The sequence below is a fragment of the Gigantopelta aegis genome, chromosome 8 (assembly GCF_016097555.1).
Source record: "Gigantopelta aegis isolate Gae_Host chromosome 8, Gae_host_genome, whole genome shotgun sequence".
In the NCBI taxonomy this organism is placed as follows: Eukaryota; Metazoa; Mollusca; class Gastropoda; order Neomphalida; family Peltospiridae; genus Gigantopelta; species Gigantopelta aegis.
In genome coordinates, this window is record NC_054706.1 from 20,487,531 (window position 1) to 20,510,483 (window position 22,953).

The following is a 22,953-nucleotide window of genomic DNA, read 5'->3' on the forward strand; positions in this document are numbered from 1 at the left end:
AACAAACAACAATGTTAAAAAGAATATAAAACATGACCTTCTGTCTGTATAATACATCTTCAGAAAGTAAAGTTTGTTTTATTAATGACACCAGATTGATTTTTTATCTTTTCATTGGCTATTGGATGTCAAACATATTGTCATTCTGACACTGGTTTTTTTTTTAGAGGAAACCTGTTGTCACCACATAGTCTACTCTTTTACAACAGGCAGCAAGGGATCTTTTATTTGCGCTTCCCACAGGCAGGATAGCACAAACCATGGCCTTTGTTGAACCAGTTATGGATCACCGGTCGGTGCAAGTGGTTTACACCTACCCACTGAGCTTTGTGGAGCACTCTCTCATGGTTTGGAGTCGGTATCTGGATTAAAAATCCCATGCCTCGACTGGGATCCGAGCCCAGTACCTACCAGCCTGTAGACCGATGGCCTAACCATGACTCCACCGAGGCCGGTAAAAAACCCCAAAAACCAACAACAACTAAAGTACATGTATATCAGTCTGAACTTTTTACAGTTTTCAAATCATAAGCAGAGACCCCAACCCCAACAAAACCCCAACAACAACAAGCCAAAGTTCAGTTGGGTTTACAAAGCCTGTTTTAGTCTTATAAAGAAAGTTTGTTTTGTTTAACGACACAACTAGAGCACACTGGGTGTCAAACATATGGTCATTTTGAGTCATAGAGAGGAAACCTGCTACATTTTTCCGTTAGTGACAAGGGATCTTTTACATGCATCATCCCACAAACAGGATAGTGTGTATGCATGCCACTGTCATGGTGCACTGGGTGGAATGAGAAATAGCTCAATGGGTCCACCGATGGGGATCGATCCTAGACCGACCTTGCATCAGGCGTGTGCTTTACCACTGGGTATGTCCCGTCCCGGTTTTAGTCTTATATGTGTGTAATCTATTTACAAGAAAGAAAGAAAGAAAGAAATATTTTATTTAACAACGCAATCAACACATTTTATTTACAGTTATATGGCGTCAAACATATGGTTAAGGTCTTAAGGACCATACAGATATTGAGAAGAAACCCGCTGTCGTCACTTCATGGGCTACTCTTTTCGATTAGTAGCAAAGGATCTTTTATATGCACCATCCCACAGACAGGGTAGTACATACCACGACCTTTGATATACCAGTTGTGGTGCACTGGCTGGAATGAGAAATAGCCCAATAGGCTGACCGATGGGGATCGATCCTAGACTGACTGCGCATCAGGCGTGTGCTTTACCAGTGGACTATGTTCCGCCCACTGTAGTCTATTTCCAATGCTTGAACACCTGTTGTTAAGATAAACAGGCTTTGTAACTTGGCCCTAAACAAGGCACACACAATAATATGTGCAGTTCCGATTACATAAGCCAGATAAAATTAGGGTAGGTAAGTAGGCTCGGATCTGAGGGGTTTTTTTAGACAAATTATTAAAGTTTTTTTTTTAAAGACTGAAATATTTTATATTAAGATATATGTAGCAAGAGAGCAAGGTTTTTTTAAGTTTAATTATGTTTAATATAATATTAAAAAAAAAAAAATATATGATGTTAAATTTGGTCTTAAGATTAATATAGATGTATATTTATCTAAGTGATATAAAGTAAAATAAATGTGCAACGGTTAACCAAAAACAAATCTGCTTGTTGGTGATATCAATTTAGATTCGGTCAGACGGCATTTTTTGTTTCTTGTTATTATTTTTTTTAAATGTTAGAGTCACACATTTTTTCTAGGGATGATCGGATAATCTGAACCACAACTATTATTTTGTTTGGCCTAATCATGACAGTTTTGTTGTGCATGACAACTGCATTTCATAGTGTAATAAAAACATGTAACACCATAGTTATGCATAAATTTGCCACATGGGGCAATCTGATATTATTATTATAACATCATTAACTGTAAAAAACAAAAAACAAGACTAATATTTATCATGTATACCTTGTTGTAGTCAGCTTTTGATGTTAAGTCACTATCATGTCTTCGGAATTTGTTCAAGAACTTGGAAAATCTACCAGTCTTTTTCACCTCTCCCCGTGGGGAAATCTGGAAGATAAAAATAACACGACATCCATTAGCAGTAATTACATTAAGAAATTGTCCCGAGGAGTATACTGTCGATGTGACATGTTTCTGATAAAGTCATTTTAAAGTGACAGACCTTAGTGTTTAAACAATGCTAGATAGATAGATAGATAGATAGATAGATAGATAACTAGTTTAAAGGGACATTCCCGAGTCTGCTGCATTGTAAGATGTTTTCGACTAATAAAATATTTCTACGATTAAACTTACATATTAAATATATTTTCTCGTTTAGAATATTAGTGTCTGTATATTCAGTGTGTTTCTGGTCGTCATAATATTTGTAAAAAGCTCAAACTGGATTTTGTCTTCAAATAATTTCGTACATACAAACAAATTATATTTTAGGAAATAAAATGAAATTTACCCTAGTACAAATATTAGAATGATCGGAAACACGTTTAGTATACAGTCACTAATATTTTATGCAGAAAAATATATTTGATATGTAACTACAATCGTTAAAAAGTCTTTGTTAGTTGATAACATTTTAAAATTGGCAGCAAACTCAGGAATGTCCCTTTAACGTGCTCATATACCACTATGATTTCGAACACGCCCATCCATAGTCCGACCTCCAATAAGAATGCAACATATTTTTCACTATTAATTAGTGTCGGGTGTTTTTCAAAATTTAAATCAGACATTATTTAGATGTTATTGTTTAAATTATTCATGTCCATACAACTGAAGGTAGGAAAGAAAATGTTTAATTTAACAACGCATTCAACACATTTAATTTGTATGGTTATATGGCATCAGACATATGGTTAAGGACCACACAGATACTGAGAGACAAAAAACCAGCTGTCGCCACTTCATGGGCTACTCTTTTTGATTAGCAGCAATGGGTCTTTTACATGCACCATGCATCCCAGACAGGATAGCACATACCATGGTCTTTGATCTACCAGTCGTGGTGCACTGGTTGGAACGAGAAATAGCCCAATGGGCCCACTGACAGGGATCGATCCTAGACTGACCGTGCATCAAGCAAGCGGTTAACCAATGGGCTACGTCCCCCCCCCCCCCCACCACCACATACAACTGAAGTGTTTCTGGTTATCCTGGTCTTTCTAATAATACGGAATGCTTTTCATATTGCAAATGCATGTACCTCTGAGAAGTAACGGTCATGAATACGAGATCAAGACTATATTTACAGGGTATTTTTCCATTTTAATACGTAGCTTCCTATTTTTCTTTTAGGCCGACAGTTAAAAATTGTGCCTAATTTCCAATGTGTGGTCGTCTGGGATCGATCCCCGTCGGTGGGCCCATTGGGCTATTTCTCGTTCCAGCCAGTGCAACACAACTGGTGTATCAAAGGCCATGGTATGTACTACCCTGTCTGTGGGATGGTGCATATAAAAGATCCCTTGCTGCTAATCGAAAAGAGTAGCCCATGAAGTGGCGACAGCAGGTTTCCTCTCAATATCTGTGTGGTCCTTACCCATATAACCGTAAATAAAATGTGTTGAGTGTATCGTTAAATAAAATGTTTCCTTTCCTCTGAAAGGGATACTGCTAAGTGCTTATCTATTAGACTACTAGAACTCTAGTGTTTCATTAACAGTATGTACCAGAATATAGTTTTGCATGTACAAGCGGTGATTTTATTTTTTTATTTTCCCATCATGAAATTTAAAAACTGCAAAATGACTGTATTATCAATATCACAAAAATTTACTCCCATGAATAACATGTGTTTTACAGTAAGTTTAAAGAATGCTGCTTCAATCACTACAACTAACACCTACAAGTGAGTAGGGTCTCCACGAGTACTCAGGCGTGCAGTGTTCGAAATAAGCACTTGTCCGTTTGTCCTGACAAGTGAAAATCTGCTCAGACAAACTAAATGTACCACAGTCGTTGTCCAGTGGACAAGTGAAAAATGTTCAATGCAGTTTCATTCTGAACAATCAAAATTAATGTCCTTGCACTTGAATAAAACTAACAACTTATTTGGACAAGTGAAAGTGTTGGCGGACAAGTAGATTTCTAGATATATTTGTCTGGTGGACTAGTGAAATTTTTTTGTTATTTCTATCACTGGGTGTGAGCCGAGACTAGTAAGACCCAAGTCCATTTACATTCCTGACTAGAGTGCCCGTACAAGGAAGAACAGAAATTTAATTGTATTTTTTACGTCATTTTGCCACTGATTAATTTATAGGGCTATAAGACATGGAGGTAAAACAAACGTTGAATGTGTGGAATGGCATGATTTGGTATCCATGTTCAGCGAGATGCATAATGCTATTTTACTTTATTCCTTAGTCTCATTATCACCTACATGTACAGTGCGTTTCACAGGGATCGCCTTTTCATTCATGCTATGGAATTTATTTCTGAACCAATTGTTTTCTAAATTAAACAAAAGAAGATAGTATCTTGGTGTTATTTCCAAAACATTTTTACTTTTACATCAAACAAAACTAAAATTATTTACAAAAAACATTTTTGTAGGATGAGGCGGACTATAGGGTAAGTGTCGGGTACTCGGGTCCGGGTCGAGTTTGACCTTCTATAATACTCGAGTCCAATATTTTTGGACTAGTGGAGGAGGCCCTACATGTAAGAAAACAAACCTCTTTTTGAGATCGGCCATGCGTCTCCTCACGCAGGGTTGGCACACAACAACTTGGATCCTCTCTCTGTATCCGCTCCAGGGCTTCCATGGTTTTCTCCGCCCCTAGCGAATATGACCGTGGTTTGGTCAGTATGTCGGTGGCGGGGCTGAAGGGCTGTCCCATTCCAGGTGGCGGGGGTAACAGTCTGTGGCCGACTACATCACGCTGCTCACGCATGCTGTACGTCTTGGTCGGCTTGTTCGGCTTCTTCGTAATATTCGAGATCAATTCGCCCAGGGATTCTGGTTGCTCAAAGTCCGAGTTTGGTACCATATAATCATCAGAACCTGCGTAATATATATATAAATATATATACACACATCAGTTGCGGATGCAGGATTTCTGAAGGGGGGGAGGGGGGGGGGAATCCAAATGTGATGACTGATCTCTCCTTTTACACAGAACAGTTAATATAATCATGATTCCCCTTAAAGGCTATGGTCGGTTTTCAAAAAGGGGTGGGGTCTGGATCCACTACTGCATACACACACACACACACACACACACACACACACACACACACACACACACACACACACACACACACACACACACACACACACACACACACACACACACACACACACACACACACACACACATACATACACACACACACATACACACACATACACACACACACATACACACACACACACACACACACATACACACACACACACACACACACACACACACACACACACACACACACACACACATACACACACACACATACACACACACACACACACACACATACACACACACACACACGTAATTGTTTACTAGCTTTGTGGTAACATTTAAAAAAACATTTAATCCACTATTTTTACACAGGTAAGGATTTGTTTAATTAGTTGTGTGGGTGTTTTAGGGTTGGTCTTGTTTTGTTGGTTTTTGGGGGGGGGGGGGGTTTGTAATTGTTTTTTTATTTTGGTTGTATTGAATTTTTTTTAAAAAGAAAAAAAAAAGAAGAAAATAATACAATTATGTCTTCAAAAGTGTTAAGCAAATACATCTATATAAGGAAGTCAGCCTTTTGATAACTTTTAATAAGTTGGACAATTAAAAATATCCTCAGTTATTATTAAAATTAACATAAGTCAGACAGTACGTAAGACATATTGTCAGTTATTATCATAAGTAGGATAATAAAACATACTGTCAGTTATCACAGTTGTGATAAGTAGGATAATAAAACATACTGTCAGTTATCATCATAAGAAGGAAATAAACCATACTGTCAATTATCACAGTTGTGATAAGTAGGATAATAAAACATACTGTCAGTTATCAAACTTGTGATAATAGGATAATAAAACATACTGTATGCTATCAAACTTGTGATAAACAGGACAATAAAACATACTGTATGCTATCAAACTTGTGATAAATAGGATAATAAAACATACTGTACGCTATCAAACTTGTGATAAATAGGATAATAAAACATACTGTACGCTATCAAACTTGTGATAAATAGGACAATAAAATATAGTGTTAGTTATCAAACTTAATTGTGATAAATAGGACAATAAAATACAGTGTTAGTTATCAAACTTGTGATAAATAGGATAATAAAACATACTGTATGCTATCAAACTTGTGATAAATAGGACAATAAAACATACTGTATGCTATCAAACTTGTGATAAATAGGACAATAAAATATATAGTGTTAGTTATCAAACTTGTGATAAATAGGATAATAAAATATAGTGTTAGTTATCAAACTTAATTGTGATAAATAGGACAATAAAATACAGTGTTAGTTATCAAACTTGTGATAAATAGGACAATAAAACATACTGTATGTTATCAAACTTGTGATAATAGGATAATAAAACATACTGTACGCTATCAAACTTGTGATAAATAGGACAATAAAACATACTGTACGCTATCAAACTTGTGATAAATAGGACAATAAAACATACTGTACACTATCAAACTTGTGATAAATAGGACAATAAAACATACTGTACGCTATCAAACTTGTGATAAATAGGATGATAAAATATAGTGTCAGTGTGATAATAGCATAATAAAACATACTGTACGCTATCAAACTTGTGACAAATAGAACCTACTGTACATTATCAAATATCTGATAAATAGAACACTAGAACCTACTGTCAGAGTTGTTTTCAAACACCAGTGGTGAACTCTCGAGAGGTGTACACGTTGGAACAGAAGCTGAGTGATGTAGTTCTGGATCTACCGGAAAGAAAATATACACATTCTTACTCGTATAAGAACCGGAAAGAAAATATACACATTCTTACTCGTATAAGAACTGTAAAGAAAATATACATTCTTACTCGTATAAGAACCGGAAAGAAAAAACTGTAAACTGATAAGAAAAAATTAATTTTGAATGCTTATGTAACGACATCCCTGGACACAGTCTAAAGTTACAATATTGTCTCACCATCAGGTGCAAATCCAAGACAACGGTGCTGGGAATGCACCCTCCCATCCCCACCCCTCTCGAAAAAAAAATATGAAGTACTCTGAAATATGAAGTCTTTAGGAGATGAATACAATGCATATGTTGGTTTTTATTTAAAATTTTAGCGGGGAACATTTACCATCTTGGTGAGATTGATACACCATATAGATAATACTTGTTGGTGTACTTTTGTGCAGATGGTCTTTTTAATTAAATGTTGCATTCCCTCCCTGAGTTCTTAACCATATGTCCGACGCCATATAACCGTAAATAAAATGTGTTGAGTGTGTCGTTAAATAAAACATTTCCTTCCTTCCCTCCCTGAATACTGGTGTGATCTTTATAAACGCCACACCCTCTTTCCCTGAAAGAACCCTGTATCTGCCTGTGACCATATAATAACATCATTTACTAATGCACAACATAAACACACCTGTAGTTTGATTAAAGTTATATGTTATTGGTAGCAATGGTTATTGTCAGTTGCTTTTGAAGCCATGTTTTTGTTTTTAATAGTGAATGCTTCCAAGTGTTAAACAGGAGAATAATGTTATATATGTATATGTGTCATGCAGATTAGAGACTAGGAAACAAGTCACACTAAGTTAGGCCTGTGTGGGTGTGGGTCTGGTGAGTATAGTATCAGTCAAAAAAGAAACTCACTGAATCGAATCTGGTACAAACCATAGATCAGGCAACAGACGACATAGAACATGCTTTAAATTTTCACACTGCCAAACAGCTGCACATTAATTATGTTTGAAAATTACTTTATCATTATTCTTAATAAACAACAGAAATTTAGTTAATATATGTGGAATTCTCCAAATTATTGTCAGTGTTTATAGAAGAAAATATATCTAAAAGATATGAGCTCAGTTAACATTATTACAATGAAACCTGTCACAAACGACCAATTTAATTTTCATGGTCCTGAGTTTTTATATTTTTTTAAATCGCGACCCTCTAACCATTGGATCCTGTTTTGTCGTCTATATCAGATAAATATTAGGTTGCCAGCATGATCCGGTTTAGACAGGTTTTACAGTAAATTGATAACACATAACTGTTACAGATCCAGATATCAAAATACACCAGTCATGCATGGTGTCTTTGTCACACTCACCAGACCCAGACCCAGACCCAGACCCAGACCCTGACCCAGCACTGGCATAGGAAGATATTTTGCTTTATATTTGCTTTATAATAGTGTAAAAGTGTGTAAATATAAAAGTGTGCCTCCCACCCCCCACACCAACCCCCCAAATTTTTTGGCACCTTCCTATGCCACTGCCTGAGTTTTGGGACTGTATGGCTAAATGATATAAAAAAATGGTGGGGAAAAACAAATTAATGTGGATGATCTATTGTAATTGATTAAACAAACAAAAAAACCATACTCAAGTTAATGTTAATTAGTGGTTATTAGCTGTCAAATATAAGGTACTTGTAACACTTGGTCTAGATAGCGTGTTAAAGGAAATAATTCAAAGCTTAGTAATAAGTAGATTGTGTCATGGAGTAAGTATAGACATATCAGACCAACCGATAAAATATTCAAACTAAAATACATGTAGCAGTATACTTCTGTTATTTTTCAAAACTTATTATTATTATCATATTATTATTATTATTATCATTATTATTATTATTTTACTATTAATAATTTTAAAAGCATAAAACACAACAACTACACCTACTACTACTACTACTACTACTACTACTACTACTACTACTACTACTACTACTACAACTACAACTACAACTACTACTACTACTACTACTACTACTACTACCCTACTTCATATATTATTAATATAATAAAAATAATGTTAAAAATAATAAATCATAATCATAAATACCAGTAATCATGATCAAACAAATTTTGAATACCGTATATCACCGTGTATTAGCCGACTTTTCAAGTCTCTAAATGCCACCATGAGAACAAGGGTCGGCCAATACTCCGAGTCAACAAAAAATGTCTTAAGAAAATATCATCTGAGTATGTATTATGATGCTGTATGGGTTTTGAAGTGCTATCTTTAAATAACAATTGTGCATCATCAAAAAAAAAAAAAAAAAAAAAAAAAAAAAAAAATATATATATATATATACACCTCGTCATAAATATCGCACCACACATTTTAAAGTAAAATTAGAAAATATAAGTTTCGGTTTTTTAAACTACAAGTATATATTGAATATACTACAACATCTGTGAACATAATATCACAAACACACCCTGTTCCGAGCTGCACGTGCATGCTCAGTCGAGCATGATTGATCCGGGGGTCGGTTTGCTAACAATGCAGTATGCACATAGCCTCTTTTGGTGTATGTTATGTTGGCAGACACAGCTAAAATTTGATTTTAGGCATAAATTAAGCTTTATTTTGACCAACCAGTGAAATGCCCAAGCGTCCAGTGCCTCTGAACCAAAGATGGCGAATTATTGGTATGCACCAGACTGGTATGTCATGTCGTGCTATTGGAACACAATTGAACATTAATCACACTGTCATCAGCAGGCTAATACGTAAACATACTGCTTCCGGTGAAGTGAAGGATGCACCGAGGTCTGGACGTCCCAGAAAAACCAATGACAGGGAAGACCGTGCTCTCGTATGCCAAGCTAGACGAAGCCCAAAGTCTACTTGTACACAGCTGCGACATGGATGGCATCCATACAACAGAGTGTCCATCAGCACCATCAGACGACGCCTAAATTCTGCAGGATTGAGAGCAAGACGACCAATCAGACGTCCACTCCTCACAAATCAGCACCGCCATGCCTGTTTAGCCTGGTGCCAAGCACGTAATCGCTAGAACCTGAGGACATGGAGAAGGATCCACTGGTCCGATGAAAGCAGATTTTTGCTGCATCATACAGACGGGAGGGCACGAGTTTGGAGGCAGAGAGGCACAGCATATGATCAGAGGAACATTCAAGCTGAGGTTCCATTTGGGGGTGGATCCGTCATGGTGTGGGGGTGTTGTTCCTATGATTGTAAACTTGACCTCATCACAGTTCCCGGAACACTGAATGGACAGATGTACCAGAACTTGATCCTGGACGGTGCTGTTGTGCCTCATTTCGATAACCATGCTCTCGCCACACGTCCAGTCTTCATGGACGATAATGCCAGACCACATCGTGCTCGAGCTGTTGTTCAGCATCTCCAACACAATGCCATTGAGACACTACCATGACCTGCCAGAAGTCCAGACCTAAATCCTATTGAGCATTTGTGGGACATTTTGGGACGTAGGGTGAGAGCAAGGGATCCTCCAGTTCAGAACCTTCAGGAATTGACCCATGCATTGCATGATGAGTGGCAGCAGATCCCTCAACAGAGCATCAGACGTCTGGTGACAAGCATGAGAAGGTGTGTAGAACATGTTATCCAAGTGCGAGGCGGTTACACCAGATACTGAGTTAGCCAGTCATTGTGGACCTTACTAGTGTGTTTGACATTAATGAAATGTGAACTGTGTTGTGTGTCTGTTGTAACGACCCCGGCAGCCATACTTATTTCACCGTATTTTACGGTGATTTTAGTGAACTTTACTTTGCTACAATTAAACCCTCATTTAGTGCTCAAATTCGGTCTTGTGTTGTAAATTTTCTGACTGAACGCTCACATGAGGCCATATAAACAGTTTAATGTGCTTTTCTAAGCACCATTTTTATGAGGCTGAAGATCCAGTTTTACTTAGTGAACAAAATTGGGTGGTGCGATATTTATGACGAGGTGTATATATATAAATAAATAATATGAATATATTCTATCCTTATATTGAATATAAAACTCAGTTCATAAAAGTTTTGTCTGTTGTGGAATAATTCACACACTTGTATGTTTGAACATATTTACCTTCTAATAATTTTCGTGCAGAGGGTATTTCTTTATGAGGAATTCTTATACCTTGCCCATCAACCTTTCCCATTGAATTAAAACGGTGAGATAACACTGTGGAAAATAAAAAGCCACATAATACCTACAGTACAAGACAAGAAATATCTAACTACTTTGTTTATTGTAAATCTTTACACTGGATCACATGTGCCCTCAGTAGGCATGCAGGTCTGTTTGGTTTTTTTTTTTTTTATACCAACCAAGAGGTTTAGATATAAGTCTATATATATGTACAGCATGTTTGCCAATCCACTGTATTTCGTGAATAATTATAGTTTGTCCACCCCTACCCCCAATAATCCATGATTGATATGTCAAATGATTTTGTATATGATCATGTTTGTTTTCTAACCTCAATGTACACCGAGTGTCACAGTTATCATATGTTAGATATATATATATATACCTCATTACAGGGATCAAAGTTAATGAAGGCACCGACTGCCACTATTGTGATACGAATTGCTATCGATTAAGGGCTTTACAGATGGCAGTTTTTTGCCAATGGATAGAAATTATTGCTATCATTTGAATTAGGCTCTTGGGGGTTTTGTTTTTATATTTGTTGTAAAAGTTAATTACTGGTTTAAAATTTCCATAGGCAGGCTCAAAATTGTCATCACTGAGCATTTTACAAATGGCAAAAACATTTAAAAATTGCTGTAGGCAACAATTTCTTAAGTTTGAGCCCTGTGATTACTATTAGTTCATCATATAATAGAAAGGTTCAGCAACTGCATGGCTACCAGTAATGATTCTTAAGTTTGAGCCCTGTGATTACTATTAGTTCATCATATAATAGAAAGGTTCAGCAACTGCATGGCTACCAGTAATGATTCTAAAGTTTGAGCCATGTGATTACTATGAGTTCATTATATAATAGAAAGGTTCAGCAACTGCATGGCTACCAGTAATGATTCTTAAGTTTGAGCCCTGTGATTACTATGAGTTCATTATATAATAGAAAGGTTCAGCAACTGCATGGCTACCAGTAATGATTCTAAAGTTTGAGCCCTGTGATTACTATTAGTTCATTATATAATAGAAAGGTTAAGCAACTGCATGGCTACCAGTAATGATTCTTAAGTTTGAGCCCTGTGAGAGTTCATTATATAATGTGATGGCTACTATCTAAAGTTGAGCCCTGTGATTATAATATTATATAATAGAAAGGTTCAGCAACTGCATGGCTACCAGTAATGATTCTTAAGTTTGAGCCCTGTGATTACTATGAGTTCATTATATAATAGAAAGGTTCAGCAACTGCATGGCTACCAGTAATGATTCTTAAGTTTGAGCCCTGTGATTACTATGAGTTCATTATATAATAGAAAGGTTCAGCAACTGCATGGCTACCAGTAATGATTCTTAAGTTTGAGCCATGTGATTACTATTAGTTCATTATATAATAGAAAGGTTCAGCAACTGCATGGCTACCAGTAATGATTCTTAAGTTTGAGCCCTGTGATTACTATTAGTTCATTATATAATAGAAAGGTTCAGCAACTGCATGGCTACCAGTAATGATTCTTATGTTTGAGCCATGTGATTACTATGAGTTCTTATATAATAGAAAGGTTCAGCAACTGCATGGCTATCAGTAATGATTCTTAAGTTTGAGCCATGTGATTACTATTAGTTCATTATATATACTACTCAAAAGAATTTAAGGGTCAAAAATTTATAACCAAATAAGTTTCAGAGTGTATTAGATTGATGATGTAAACTACACCAAAAATTTAATTTATTGTTCCATATTTACAAAAACCCACAAATAAACGTCACTGTATACAAGAAAGTCACATGACATGCTGTCAAAGTTGAAGGTTGTCAAACATGGATTTTACACATTAGAACATTCGTTTAATAGTGTGTGAATCCACCCCTGGCGCGAATACACTCGACACATCGTTGCCTCATGCTGTTGATCAGACGTCTGAAGAACTCTTGGGGAATGGCCTGCCACTCTGCCATAAGAAGTTGACCCAGATCATGAAGGTTGGCCAGAGGGGCATGGTTATCCCGAACTCTCCTGCCTAATTCGTCCCAGGCGTGCTCTATTGGGGCCAAGTCAGGCAAATATGCTGGCCAATCCATCCTGGCGATACCTTGTTGTCTGAGAAAGTCCGTTACCACCCTGGCACGGTGGGGTCTGGCATGGTCATCCTGCAGAACTGCCCCGCCGCCAATCTGCTGAAGGCCTGGGAGAACCAACGGCCGGATAATCTCATTCAGATAGCGGATTCCATTCAGACTGCCATCCACCACATAGAGGGGGGTCATGTGGTGGATAGAGATGCCGCCCCACACCATGACGCTGCCACCACCGAACCGGTGACGTTGTCTAACGTTAACGTCAGCGAAGCGCTTCCCAGGACGTCTGTAGACACGAACCCGACCGTCGTTGAACTGGAGACTAAACCTGGACTCATCAGTGAACATCACTCGACCCCACTGAACACGTTGCCACCGCAGATGAAGCGTGCACCAGTGACGTCTGGCCATTCTGTGACGTGGTAGGAGTGGTGGTCGAACAGCCTGGCGACGGCAGCGTAGATTATTGGCTCTCAGACGATTGCGTATGGTTTGATCAGACACTCGAGTTCCAGTCGCAGTCCGCAGATTGTCACGTAATCGGCGTGCAGTGGTTGTGCGTTGACGTAGAGCCATATTGGTGATGTAGCGGTCCTCTCTATTTGTAGTGCTTCGGGGTCTTCCCGAACGTGGACGATTTCGAACAGAATTCGTTGCTTGGTACCGTTGCCACAGTCGGCCAACGACACTCTGACTGACACCAAGTCTCAGAGCAACATTTCTTTGCATATTGCCATCCTGAAGCCAAGCAATAGCCCTTCCTCGATCTTCGATAGTCAGTTGACGTCGTACCATTGTCGAATTTGGAGTGTGCACCGTACACGAACGCAAGCTCCAATTATACGGAAATTCAGCATTGGGAATATGGAATACACATGCAAAGCGTGCAAATGAAGCGCTTTGTGAAAAAGCAAGTTATGGACACTTAGCATACCTTTCGCTTTCGCCCTAATTTACGTGCAAATGTAAGCATGTTTTCGCCATTAGAACTAGTCGACAGTGTCAATGACAGTGGATTTTAATTCATTTATGGATTGCTTAGACCCACTTTCGTCAAAATGGAACAATACCATGCGTGACTATATGGTCTAGCTAATATAATTGACATTCAGAAAATAATGTCGAAAATATCGTCTGACCCTTAAATTCTTTTGAGTAGTATATAATAGAAAGGTTCAGCAACTGCATGGCTACCAGTAATGATTCTTAAGTTTGAGCCATGTGATTACTATTAGTTCATTATATAATAGAAAGGTTCAGCAACTGCATGGCTACCAGTAATGATTCTTAAGTTTGAGCCATGTGATTACTATTAGTTCATTATATAATAGAAAGGTTCAGCAACTGCATGGCTACCAGTAATGATTCTTAAGTTTGAGCCATGTGATTACTATGAGTTCATTATATAATAGAAAGGTTCAGCAACTGCATGGCTACCAGTAATGATTCTTAAGTTTGAGCCATGTGATTACTATGAGTTCATTATATAATAGAAAGGTTCAGCAACTGCATGGCTACCAGTAATGATTCTAAAGTTAAAGTTTGTTTTGTTTAACAACACCACTAGAGCACATTGATTTATTAATCATAGACTATTGGATGTCAAACATTTGGTAATTTTGACATATAGTCTTAGAGAGGAAACCTGTTAAATTTGTCCATTAGTAGCATGAGATCTTTTATATGCACCATCCCAAAGACAGGATAGCACATACCACGGAATTTGATATACCAGTTGTGGTGCACTAGCTGCACTGACCCATCGATGGGGATCGATCCCAGATGAACCGTGTATCAAGTGAGCGTTTTACCACTGGGCTACATCCGACTGCCCCATAATGATTCTAGTACTTGTAGGCTATATCTCTCAGGTCTTGAGCTGATGGACTGACAGATGTCACTGCTATTAAACAATTTCTTTCCCATTTTTTTTACCATTAAAAGATCTGCTACGTACATGTAGCCAAGTTATGGATACAAAGAATGCTACATAACTGGCCGTTAAGATACCATTTTTAATAATGAGATGTGAGATAAATTGTATAGATCTACAGACACGAATAAATTATAGTATTCTATTTCTTACATATAAAAAACCTCAGGTTTGAAACAAATTTAAATGTTTTTTTCCATCTATAACTTATTTACAGTGCTTGCAAGACTTACCAGAAATATCTATAGTGTTCATGCATAATAATAAATAATAACAGTATTATAACGAAAGATTGATTAAAAGTATTGTACATGTGTCCTGAGTCCTTCTTTGAAAATGGTACTTTAAAGTGGGAGCACTGGATCAGAATGCACTATTCTGCAATGGCTGTTATCCAGGTCAGCCAATCACCTGCTTAGCACAAGGTCAAAATTGTGCTGTTCAGGTTTATGTGAAATAAATAGTCAAATGTAGGTGTGATTTTCAAAGTAAAACAAGGACATAACAAAAGCTAATTGAAGGACACAAAAATTACATGAAGAGTTATTATTATTATTTTTTTAAACATTCAGTCAAACCCCGGCCAGTTGCATCACAAAATTGAAAATAAACATCCATCACAAGACCTACTTTTTATTTATATTAGTGTTTGAGGAAATGTGGTTCATATATTTAATGGTAAATAACATTAAAACAATGGTCATTCAGATTTTCCTACTTTTTTGCTAATAATTTTGGAAAAGTTTAGATTTTTTTTTAATGTTTGATCTGTCGATCGAAGGAGATTAATTTTTTCCTATCTGCCTGACATATATCCAAGGGAAAAAGGAGACAAAATTACTGTCTAATTAATTGTGAATTCAACTGTCAAATGTCTGGAGGTAAAAAATTAAACGTACCATTTTCAAAGAAGGACTTATTGATATAATAAATAATAACAAATAGTATAAGCAAAGATTTACCAGAAGTGTCTATAGTGTCCATATCCAAGTACGAGTCATCAACCTTCACAGCTGGGGGACTGTTAATGTAGCCAGGTCCTGGACAGGGTGGGGGAGAGTCAATGACAACACCACTGTCGTGATGGCCTGAAAACATCAGTCACAGGGATAGAAACCACGTCTAGAACATGTGGCCATTAGCACGGGTAGTATAGAGAGATATACATGTGATAATTAACATGGATATCATATACATTGTAGTCGGGGTTCATCAGACAAATGATGCTCCACGGGGCACACATACCCAAGGACCATCTTCAACAATGAATCTAAATGAATAGCATGGCGTTCGTTAATGTGAGAATGCTGATGAGACTCTTGTGGACTGTATTTAATGATGTTTCTGGGAATTAAGTACACAGACCCCTATACTGACAATCAGTCTTATAATGATGATCCAGCTCCCAAACAAAAATACATGCTTGCGGCTAGGTTGTTGCAAGGTAGTTACAAGGTTGTTACAAGGTAGTACAAGCAATGCAAGCTATTTGCAAGCTAACATTTAGCTCACGTAAGGTAGTCAGTGTTATTGCAAGCTTGCCGCATGCATGTTTTCATTTGTAAAAGCATGCGCAAGCTTGCTGCATGCATATCTTCAACTGTGCAAGCTTCCCGCAAGCATGTTTTCATTTTTGCTAGCTTGCTGCAAGCACATCTTCAAATGTGCAAGCTTCCCGCAAGCATGTTTTAATTTTTGCAATCTTGCTGCATGTATATCTTCAACTGTGAAAGCATATGTCTACACTTGTGGAGAAAAAGCTAAGTCCAAATCATTTTCATGGTTATCTGTTATTTAATTCATAACTTCTCATATGATTTATCAAATTCAGTGGGAACAGTGGCTAAACACCAAACATACAAGTAACAGATTTAGATAGTATTTACAATAATAATTAAAACAAAATTAATATTAATACATACGAATGATAATACAATATGGTTAAAACAGAATCATCTTGTAATGATTGGATTTTCAATTGGCCCCAAAAATAATAACATATGCATGGCCATGAGAGGATGACATGGGCCATGTTTGGTTGAAATTAGCCTGGTGGAATTTGAGAAGATGTTGAAAATGTCTGAGCCAATCAGAGGCCAGGGTGGCCATCTTGGATTTTGAATCAGCCACAAAAATAACAATATTTAGTAAGTCATGAGAGAATCATTTGGACTAAGTTTGATTGAAACCTGCCTGGTGGACCTTGAGAAGAAGCAAAAAAATGTCTCTGTCAATCAGAGGCCAGGACAGCTATCTTGATTTTAAATCTGCCCGAAAAATAACAAACTTGGTCAGGGCCATGAGAGGATCATTAGGAATACATATGGTTTAAATTTGCATGGTGGAACTTGAGTAAAAGTTAAAAATGTCTCAGTTATTCAGAGGCCAGGGCGGCCATCTTGGAATTTTTATTGGCCTGAAAAATAACAACGCTTGGTCAGGTCTATAAGAGGATCATTTGGACCAAGTTTGGTTGAATCCTGCTTGATAGAACAGGAGGAAAAAGAAAACAAGAAGAAAGAAACAAATGACTTTACACCACAGTGTGGATCTCCAGATAGTGGAGGAATATAACCTAAAACAAGAAGAAGAAGAATATAGGACAAGGAGCTTTTTAGCATATTAGTTTAGTCAAGACTATCCCACATACATGGAACATGTCTATCAGACAGGTAAACTAATTTTGTAGCCTAAGTATCTGACAACATGTAGCACCTATTTTTTTGTTTTAACTGTTCCATGTTTTTCACTTGAAAACCATTGTTGTTTTTTTAAAGAATTATACAAGATGCAAGATGGCTGCCAGTGCCACTGATGATGGCGCAAGCTTGTAGGTAGATTGTCACAAGCTTGCAGGAAGCTCGTCGCAAGCTTGCAGAAAGCTTGTTGCAAGCTTGTGGGAAGCTCATCGCAAGGTTGCGGGAAGCTCACCACAAGCGTGCGGGAAGCTCATTGCAAGCGTGCGGGTAGCTCGTCGCAAGCTTGATTGAAGCTCGTCGCAAGCATGCGGGAAGCTCGTCGCAAGTTTGCGGGAAGCTCGTCGCAAGCTTGTTCCAAATACTAGCTTAAACCGAACAAGCTTGCGGGAACCTCGTTGCAAGCGTGCGGGAAGCTCGTCGCAAGTTTGCGGGAAGCTCGTCACAAGCTTGTGGGAAGCTCGTAACAAGCGTGCAAGTAGCTCATCGCAAGCTTGCAGGAAGCTTGTCGCAAGGTTGTAAAAAGGTTCCAAATACTAGCTTAAACTGAACAAGCTTGCGGGAAACTCGTCGCAAGCGTGCGGGAAGCTAGTCGCAAGCTTGCGGGAAGCTCGTAGCAAGCTTGCAGGAAGCTTGTCACAAGGTTGTAAAAAGGTTCCAAATACTAGCTCGAAACGCGGTAGTTATTACCGTGTAAAATATGCTTGTACAACCTTGTTGCAAGGTAGTTACCAGCTAGTTACCAGCTATTTATTAAGCTTGCAATTTTTGTTTGAGAGGGGAAGTCCATAAACTCTTGCCAACTATCAGTTCTAAATGATGTTTCAGGATGGTTCCTAGACAGACTTACTGATAATCAACAAATCCACAGACTCTTGCCAACTACCAGTTTTAAATGATGCTTCATGGTGGTTCACGGACTGTTCTAGACAGTCTTGCTGATATTAGACTCTTGCCAACTATCAGTTTTAAATGATGCTTCAGCATGGTTCATAGATTATTCTAGACAGTCTTCTTGATAATCCGTAAGTCCATGGATTCTGGCCAATAAATATGTTTAATGATGTTCCAGGAAAGTCCTTGAACTCTTCCAGAAGAGTCATTTAAAGAAAACCTTAAGGACTCAATGATTTATGGAGTTTTTCCCCATGTTTGTTAGGGATATCCAAAACGGATTCACAGATTACAATTATGCAAGAATAATAAAGGAGAACAGGGCTATATGAATAAATAGTTTTATGTTGCCAGTCGTTGCCATGAGCAAAATCAAGGCACGATTTAGATCACTCTCCTAAAATGATGCTGGCAAACAATCACATAAAAATTATTAAATGTTTTTTTTTTATTGCAAAGTGATAATTTTGCCGCTCTTTTAAAACCTTCCAGGTGAGTGTGGTGTGGAGGTGAGTGGAAGTGATCGCTTGCCTTTCCTGGCTAAGACTATGTTCTATAGTGTCATAATAATTGCTTTCCTGTTAAATTTATTTTTTAATGTGTCACACATTTTATATAATATTTGTTAATTTTTAAAGCCTTGCATGTTACTTTTTCTCAAGAGACTTGAAGGTGGTCAATGAAGCATGAATGAATTAATGAATACACGAGTGAATGTATTACTGAAGCAAAACTAGTCAACCCACCACCATGTTGAGAAAGAATATAGTCATACATGTGTACACATTTCACATTTTACATTAATAAACCATCCCCATGATACGTTGGTACATGTGTGTAATACAATCAAAAATGATTATCATATATAAAATTATATATATATTTAAACATGCATCATAACATACATGTGTGTGTGTCATATATAGCAGGCATCATAACCTTTTTTAATTCAAATGACACAACAGATTTTTAAAAAACATTTTTGAATTAATATACATACTGATTCATTTAATATGCAGCAAGGGATCTTTTATATCTACTTTCTCACAGACAGGACAGCACATACCACAGCCTTTGATACACCAGTTGTTGGGCACTGGTTGGTATGAGGGAAAAAACTTGCTATATGTCTACAATAGGCAAGTTGTCTTCATACTTTGCTGGAGTCTTAAAACATCCAACGTTTATGTTTTATAACAGGGAACCCAGACATTAATATTGCTTATTACCCCAGCAGGCACTTGCATGTATAACCAGGAAAATAAATATAATAATTTATCAGTGAGAAATTATTATGCATTGGTGTAACATACAATATTATTGGATGACTTGATGATTACAAACCAATGACTTTTCTGGTATTAAATATGATGTCATCACGGTTTTGCAAACATATATACACAATGTCACATACTTTAAAGTCTCTCCATTTTTATTATTAAATTTATAATAAAATCTTATTTTAATAGATTTCATTACAAATATTTTGACAGAATAAATAGAACTTTGGTTTTTAAAATTATCTGACTGTGAATAAAATACAGTTATAGCAATATTTGGTAAAGTTATTAACATCGTTTCTAGCTATATAAATGTATAGTTGTAATGAAAATAGAAGGTTCTTAAACACACACACAAATGGCTGAGGTAATAAATAGAATAAGAAACATAGTACCAGTTACTATCAAATTTATGTCCCTCGTGAAATCATTTTCACTTGTCACTTGCTAAAGTTTGTGATAATTACTGACAATTATTTCACTAAGGACATAAATTTGATAATAACTGGTAACTCGTTTATTATTTTCTATACACAAACTGGTCTTGTATTTCAGCAGCAAAATCTTTAAAAAATGTCTGCTGAATATTTATATTCAACAAAATTAATTATATAGGCCAATAGATAGTTTCAGCTTTTTTATTTAAATTTTTTATATACTGTAAAACCTGTCTAAACCAGACCCTGTTATAACCGGAATCCTGTAAAAACCAGCCATCTTTCATTGTTCTGAATTTTCTTAATTCTAAAATGTGACCCTCTAAACACCGGATCCTGTCTTAAATGGGATAAATATATGGTCCCTGGTGTGATCCAGTTTAGACCGGTTTCACTATATAGATAAATATACGGTCTCTGGTGTGATCCAGTTTAGACCGGTTTCACTGTATAGAAAAATATATGGTCCCTGGTATGATCCGGTTTAGACCGGTTTCACTGTATAGATAAATATAAGGTCCCTGGTATGATCCGGTTTACACCGGTTTCACTGTATATGTTACAAGATACAAAACTGACCCAAATGCCTGTAAGTAAACACAACTTTTTTTTTTTTTTTGCCTAATTTTAATCAACAATAACTGATCTAAAATAACATAATTTTTTTTTTAAATACATAAAAATAATACTTACCAATTCAAATATAAACTTTATTTTATGTATTTATAAAACATTTAAATGAATATATGTGAGTAAAAATTATAAACTTGTACCCACTCAACATGTTTTTTGTCCAAAATTAATCCAATAGTCTAAAGGTTAATTAATATCACTGAATAGTTATATGACAAGACCTTGCAACAAGACTATGAACCTACCTTGTTTTTCGACAAAAGAATACAGCTGTTCGCCAAGCCTAGTAAATCCTTTTTCTTTAGCGATTTCACACGGGTATTGGTCACGAACATTAGAAATCGCTGCGGCGTTCACCATTCCTGGATATTTCATGAGTTCCGTGCAGAACAGTTCCAAGTTGTACTGTGCTGCAAAATGCAGCACAGTCGGCCACACTTCACTGCTGGTCTCCTCTAAAGATAAAAACAAAAAACAGTCAACTGTCTGTTAAAGTTAGAACACACTGATTTATTCATCACTGGCTATTGGATGTCAAACATTTGGTATTTCTGACATATCGTCTTAGAGAGGAAACTCACAACATTTATCCATTAGTAGCAATTGGGATCCTTTTTATTATGCACTTTTCCACACTGCACTGGTTGGGACATGAAAAATCCTATCAGGTAGAGACTGGGTCCACTGAGGTAATTCGATCCTATGATACAAGCACCTCAGGTGAGCATTCTACCCACTAAGCTCAACCATCACACTTGTATATACTCACTAAAGATTCAGAAGAAAAAATGTTTTACTTAATGATCAGTGCACCCCCCAAAAAACATTTCTTATGGTTATATGACATTGGACATTATGGTTATAAGGCAACTAGGGAACATTTTGTTTTCAAAATCTTCATTAGTGATTTTTCTAGTCAATTTAAAATTAATTAGCAACTACTGTTTAATGGTTTAAAATTGTGTAGTGATCTCTGAAACCTGCGTAGCGAATCGCAATGTAATACGAAACAAAATGTTCCCTGTAAGGAGTATCGAGCCATGCGCTACTCTTTAGCAGCAATTAAGGGATCTTTTATATGCACCATCCCACAGACATGATAGTACATACCATAGCCCTTGTTGTGAAGTATGGCTACTCGTTTTGATTAGCAGCAAGTGATCTTTTATATGCACCATCCCACAGACATGATAGTACATACCACAGCCTTTGCTGAGGAGTACTATCTATACTTTTTTTTTTACTTGCAGCTAGTGATCTTTTATATGCACCATCCTACAGACACGATAGTACATACCACAGACCTTGTTGTACCAGTAGAAATAGCCCATTAGGCCTATCTTCCATGATCTTTCCAAAACAGACAAAAAAACTAATTATGGTTCAAATTTTAAAAAATAATTTCATACTTCCTAATTTTTGTGTGACTTTCTCCAACATGTTCATGCATGGTATCTTGTTGTGCAACCATCAGCAATCTGGAAAGTTTCTCCAGGAGGTGGTTTGATAGTTAAGATCTGTTTTCCACTTAAGCATTTTATGGCACTTAAAATGTGTCAACAAAACACTTCATTAATTTGTTATAATGGATTTATAAATTATAGGGTTTCCATTACAGCCTGGCATTAAAAAAACAAGATCTGTCACCATTGCATAAAATACCTCGGATGCGAAAATTGGTGTGCATTGGCAATGGCCAATGAACACTCAGTTCACAAGGAAAGGACCAATCAAAAACAATTTACCAACATGTTTGATCCTGTATTTCAAACTTTTGCATGAATTCCTGAATGGCATGGTTTGAATTAGCAGCAACTAATGAACACTTAGTTTACCGAAAAAAGGACCAATCAACCATAATTTACCTACATGTACCTGTGTGA

The 22,953-nt window shown here is 36.8% G+C and overlaps 1 protein-coding gene across 7 annotated transcripts in view; it reads right to left on the reverse strand.

Moving 5' to 3' along the window:
• Positions 1-22,953, reverse strand: part of LOC121380196 — a 74,661-nt gene that overhangs the window by 12,949 nt on the left and 38,759 nt on the right. For 4 of the 7 annotated variants that reach the window (XM_041509006.1, XM_041509007.1, XM_041509004.1 and 1 more), the window contains exons 5-10: positions 21,316-21,525; positions 16,093-16,218; positions 11,062-11,157; positions 6,865-6,948; positions 4,687-5,015; positions 1,952-2,056 (exon numbers count right to left, since the gene is read on the reverse strand). In XM_041509006.1, the coding sequence (XP_041364940.1) occupies positions 1,952-2,056; positions 4,687-5,015; positions 6,865-6,948; positions 11,062-11,157; positions 16,093-16,218; positions 21,316-21,525 (950 nt within the window). The remainder of the gene's footprint in view (positions 1-1,951; positions 2,057-4,686; positions 5,016-6,864; positions 6,949-11,061; positions 11,158-16,092; positions 16,219-21,315; positions 21,526-22,953) is intronic. The other 3 variants (XM_041509010.1, XM_041509008.1, XM_041509011.1) reach the window with 3 other exon arrangements.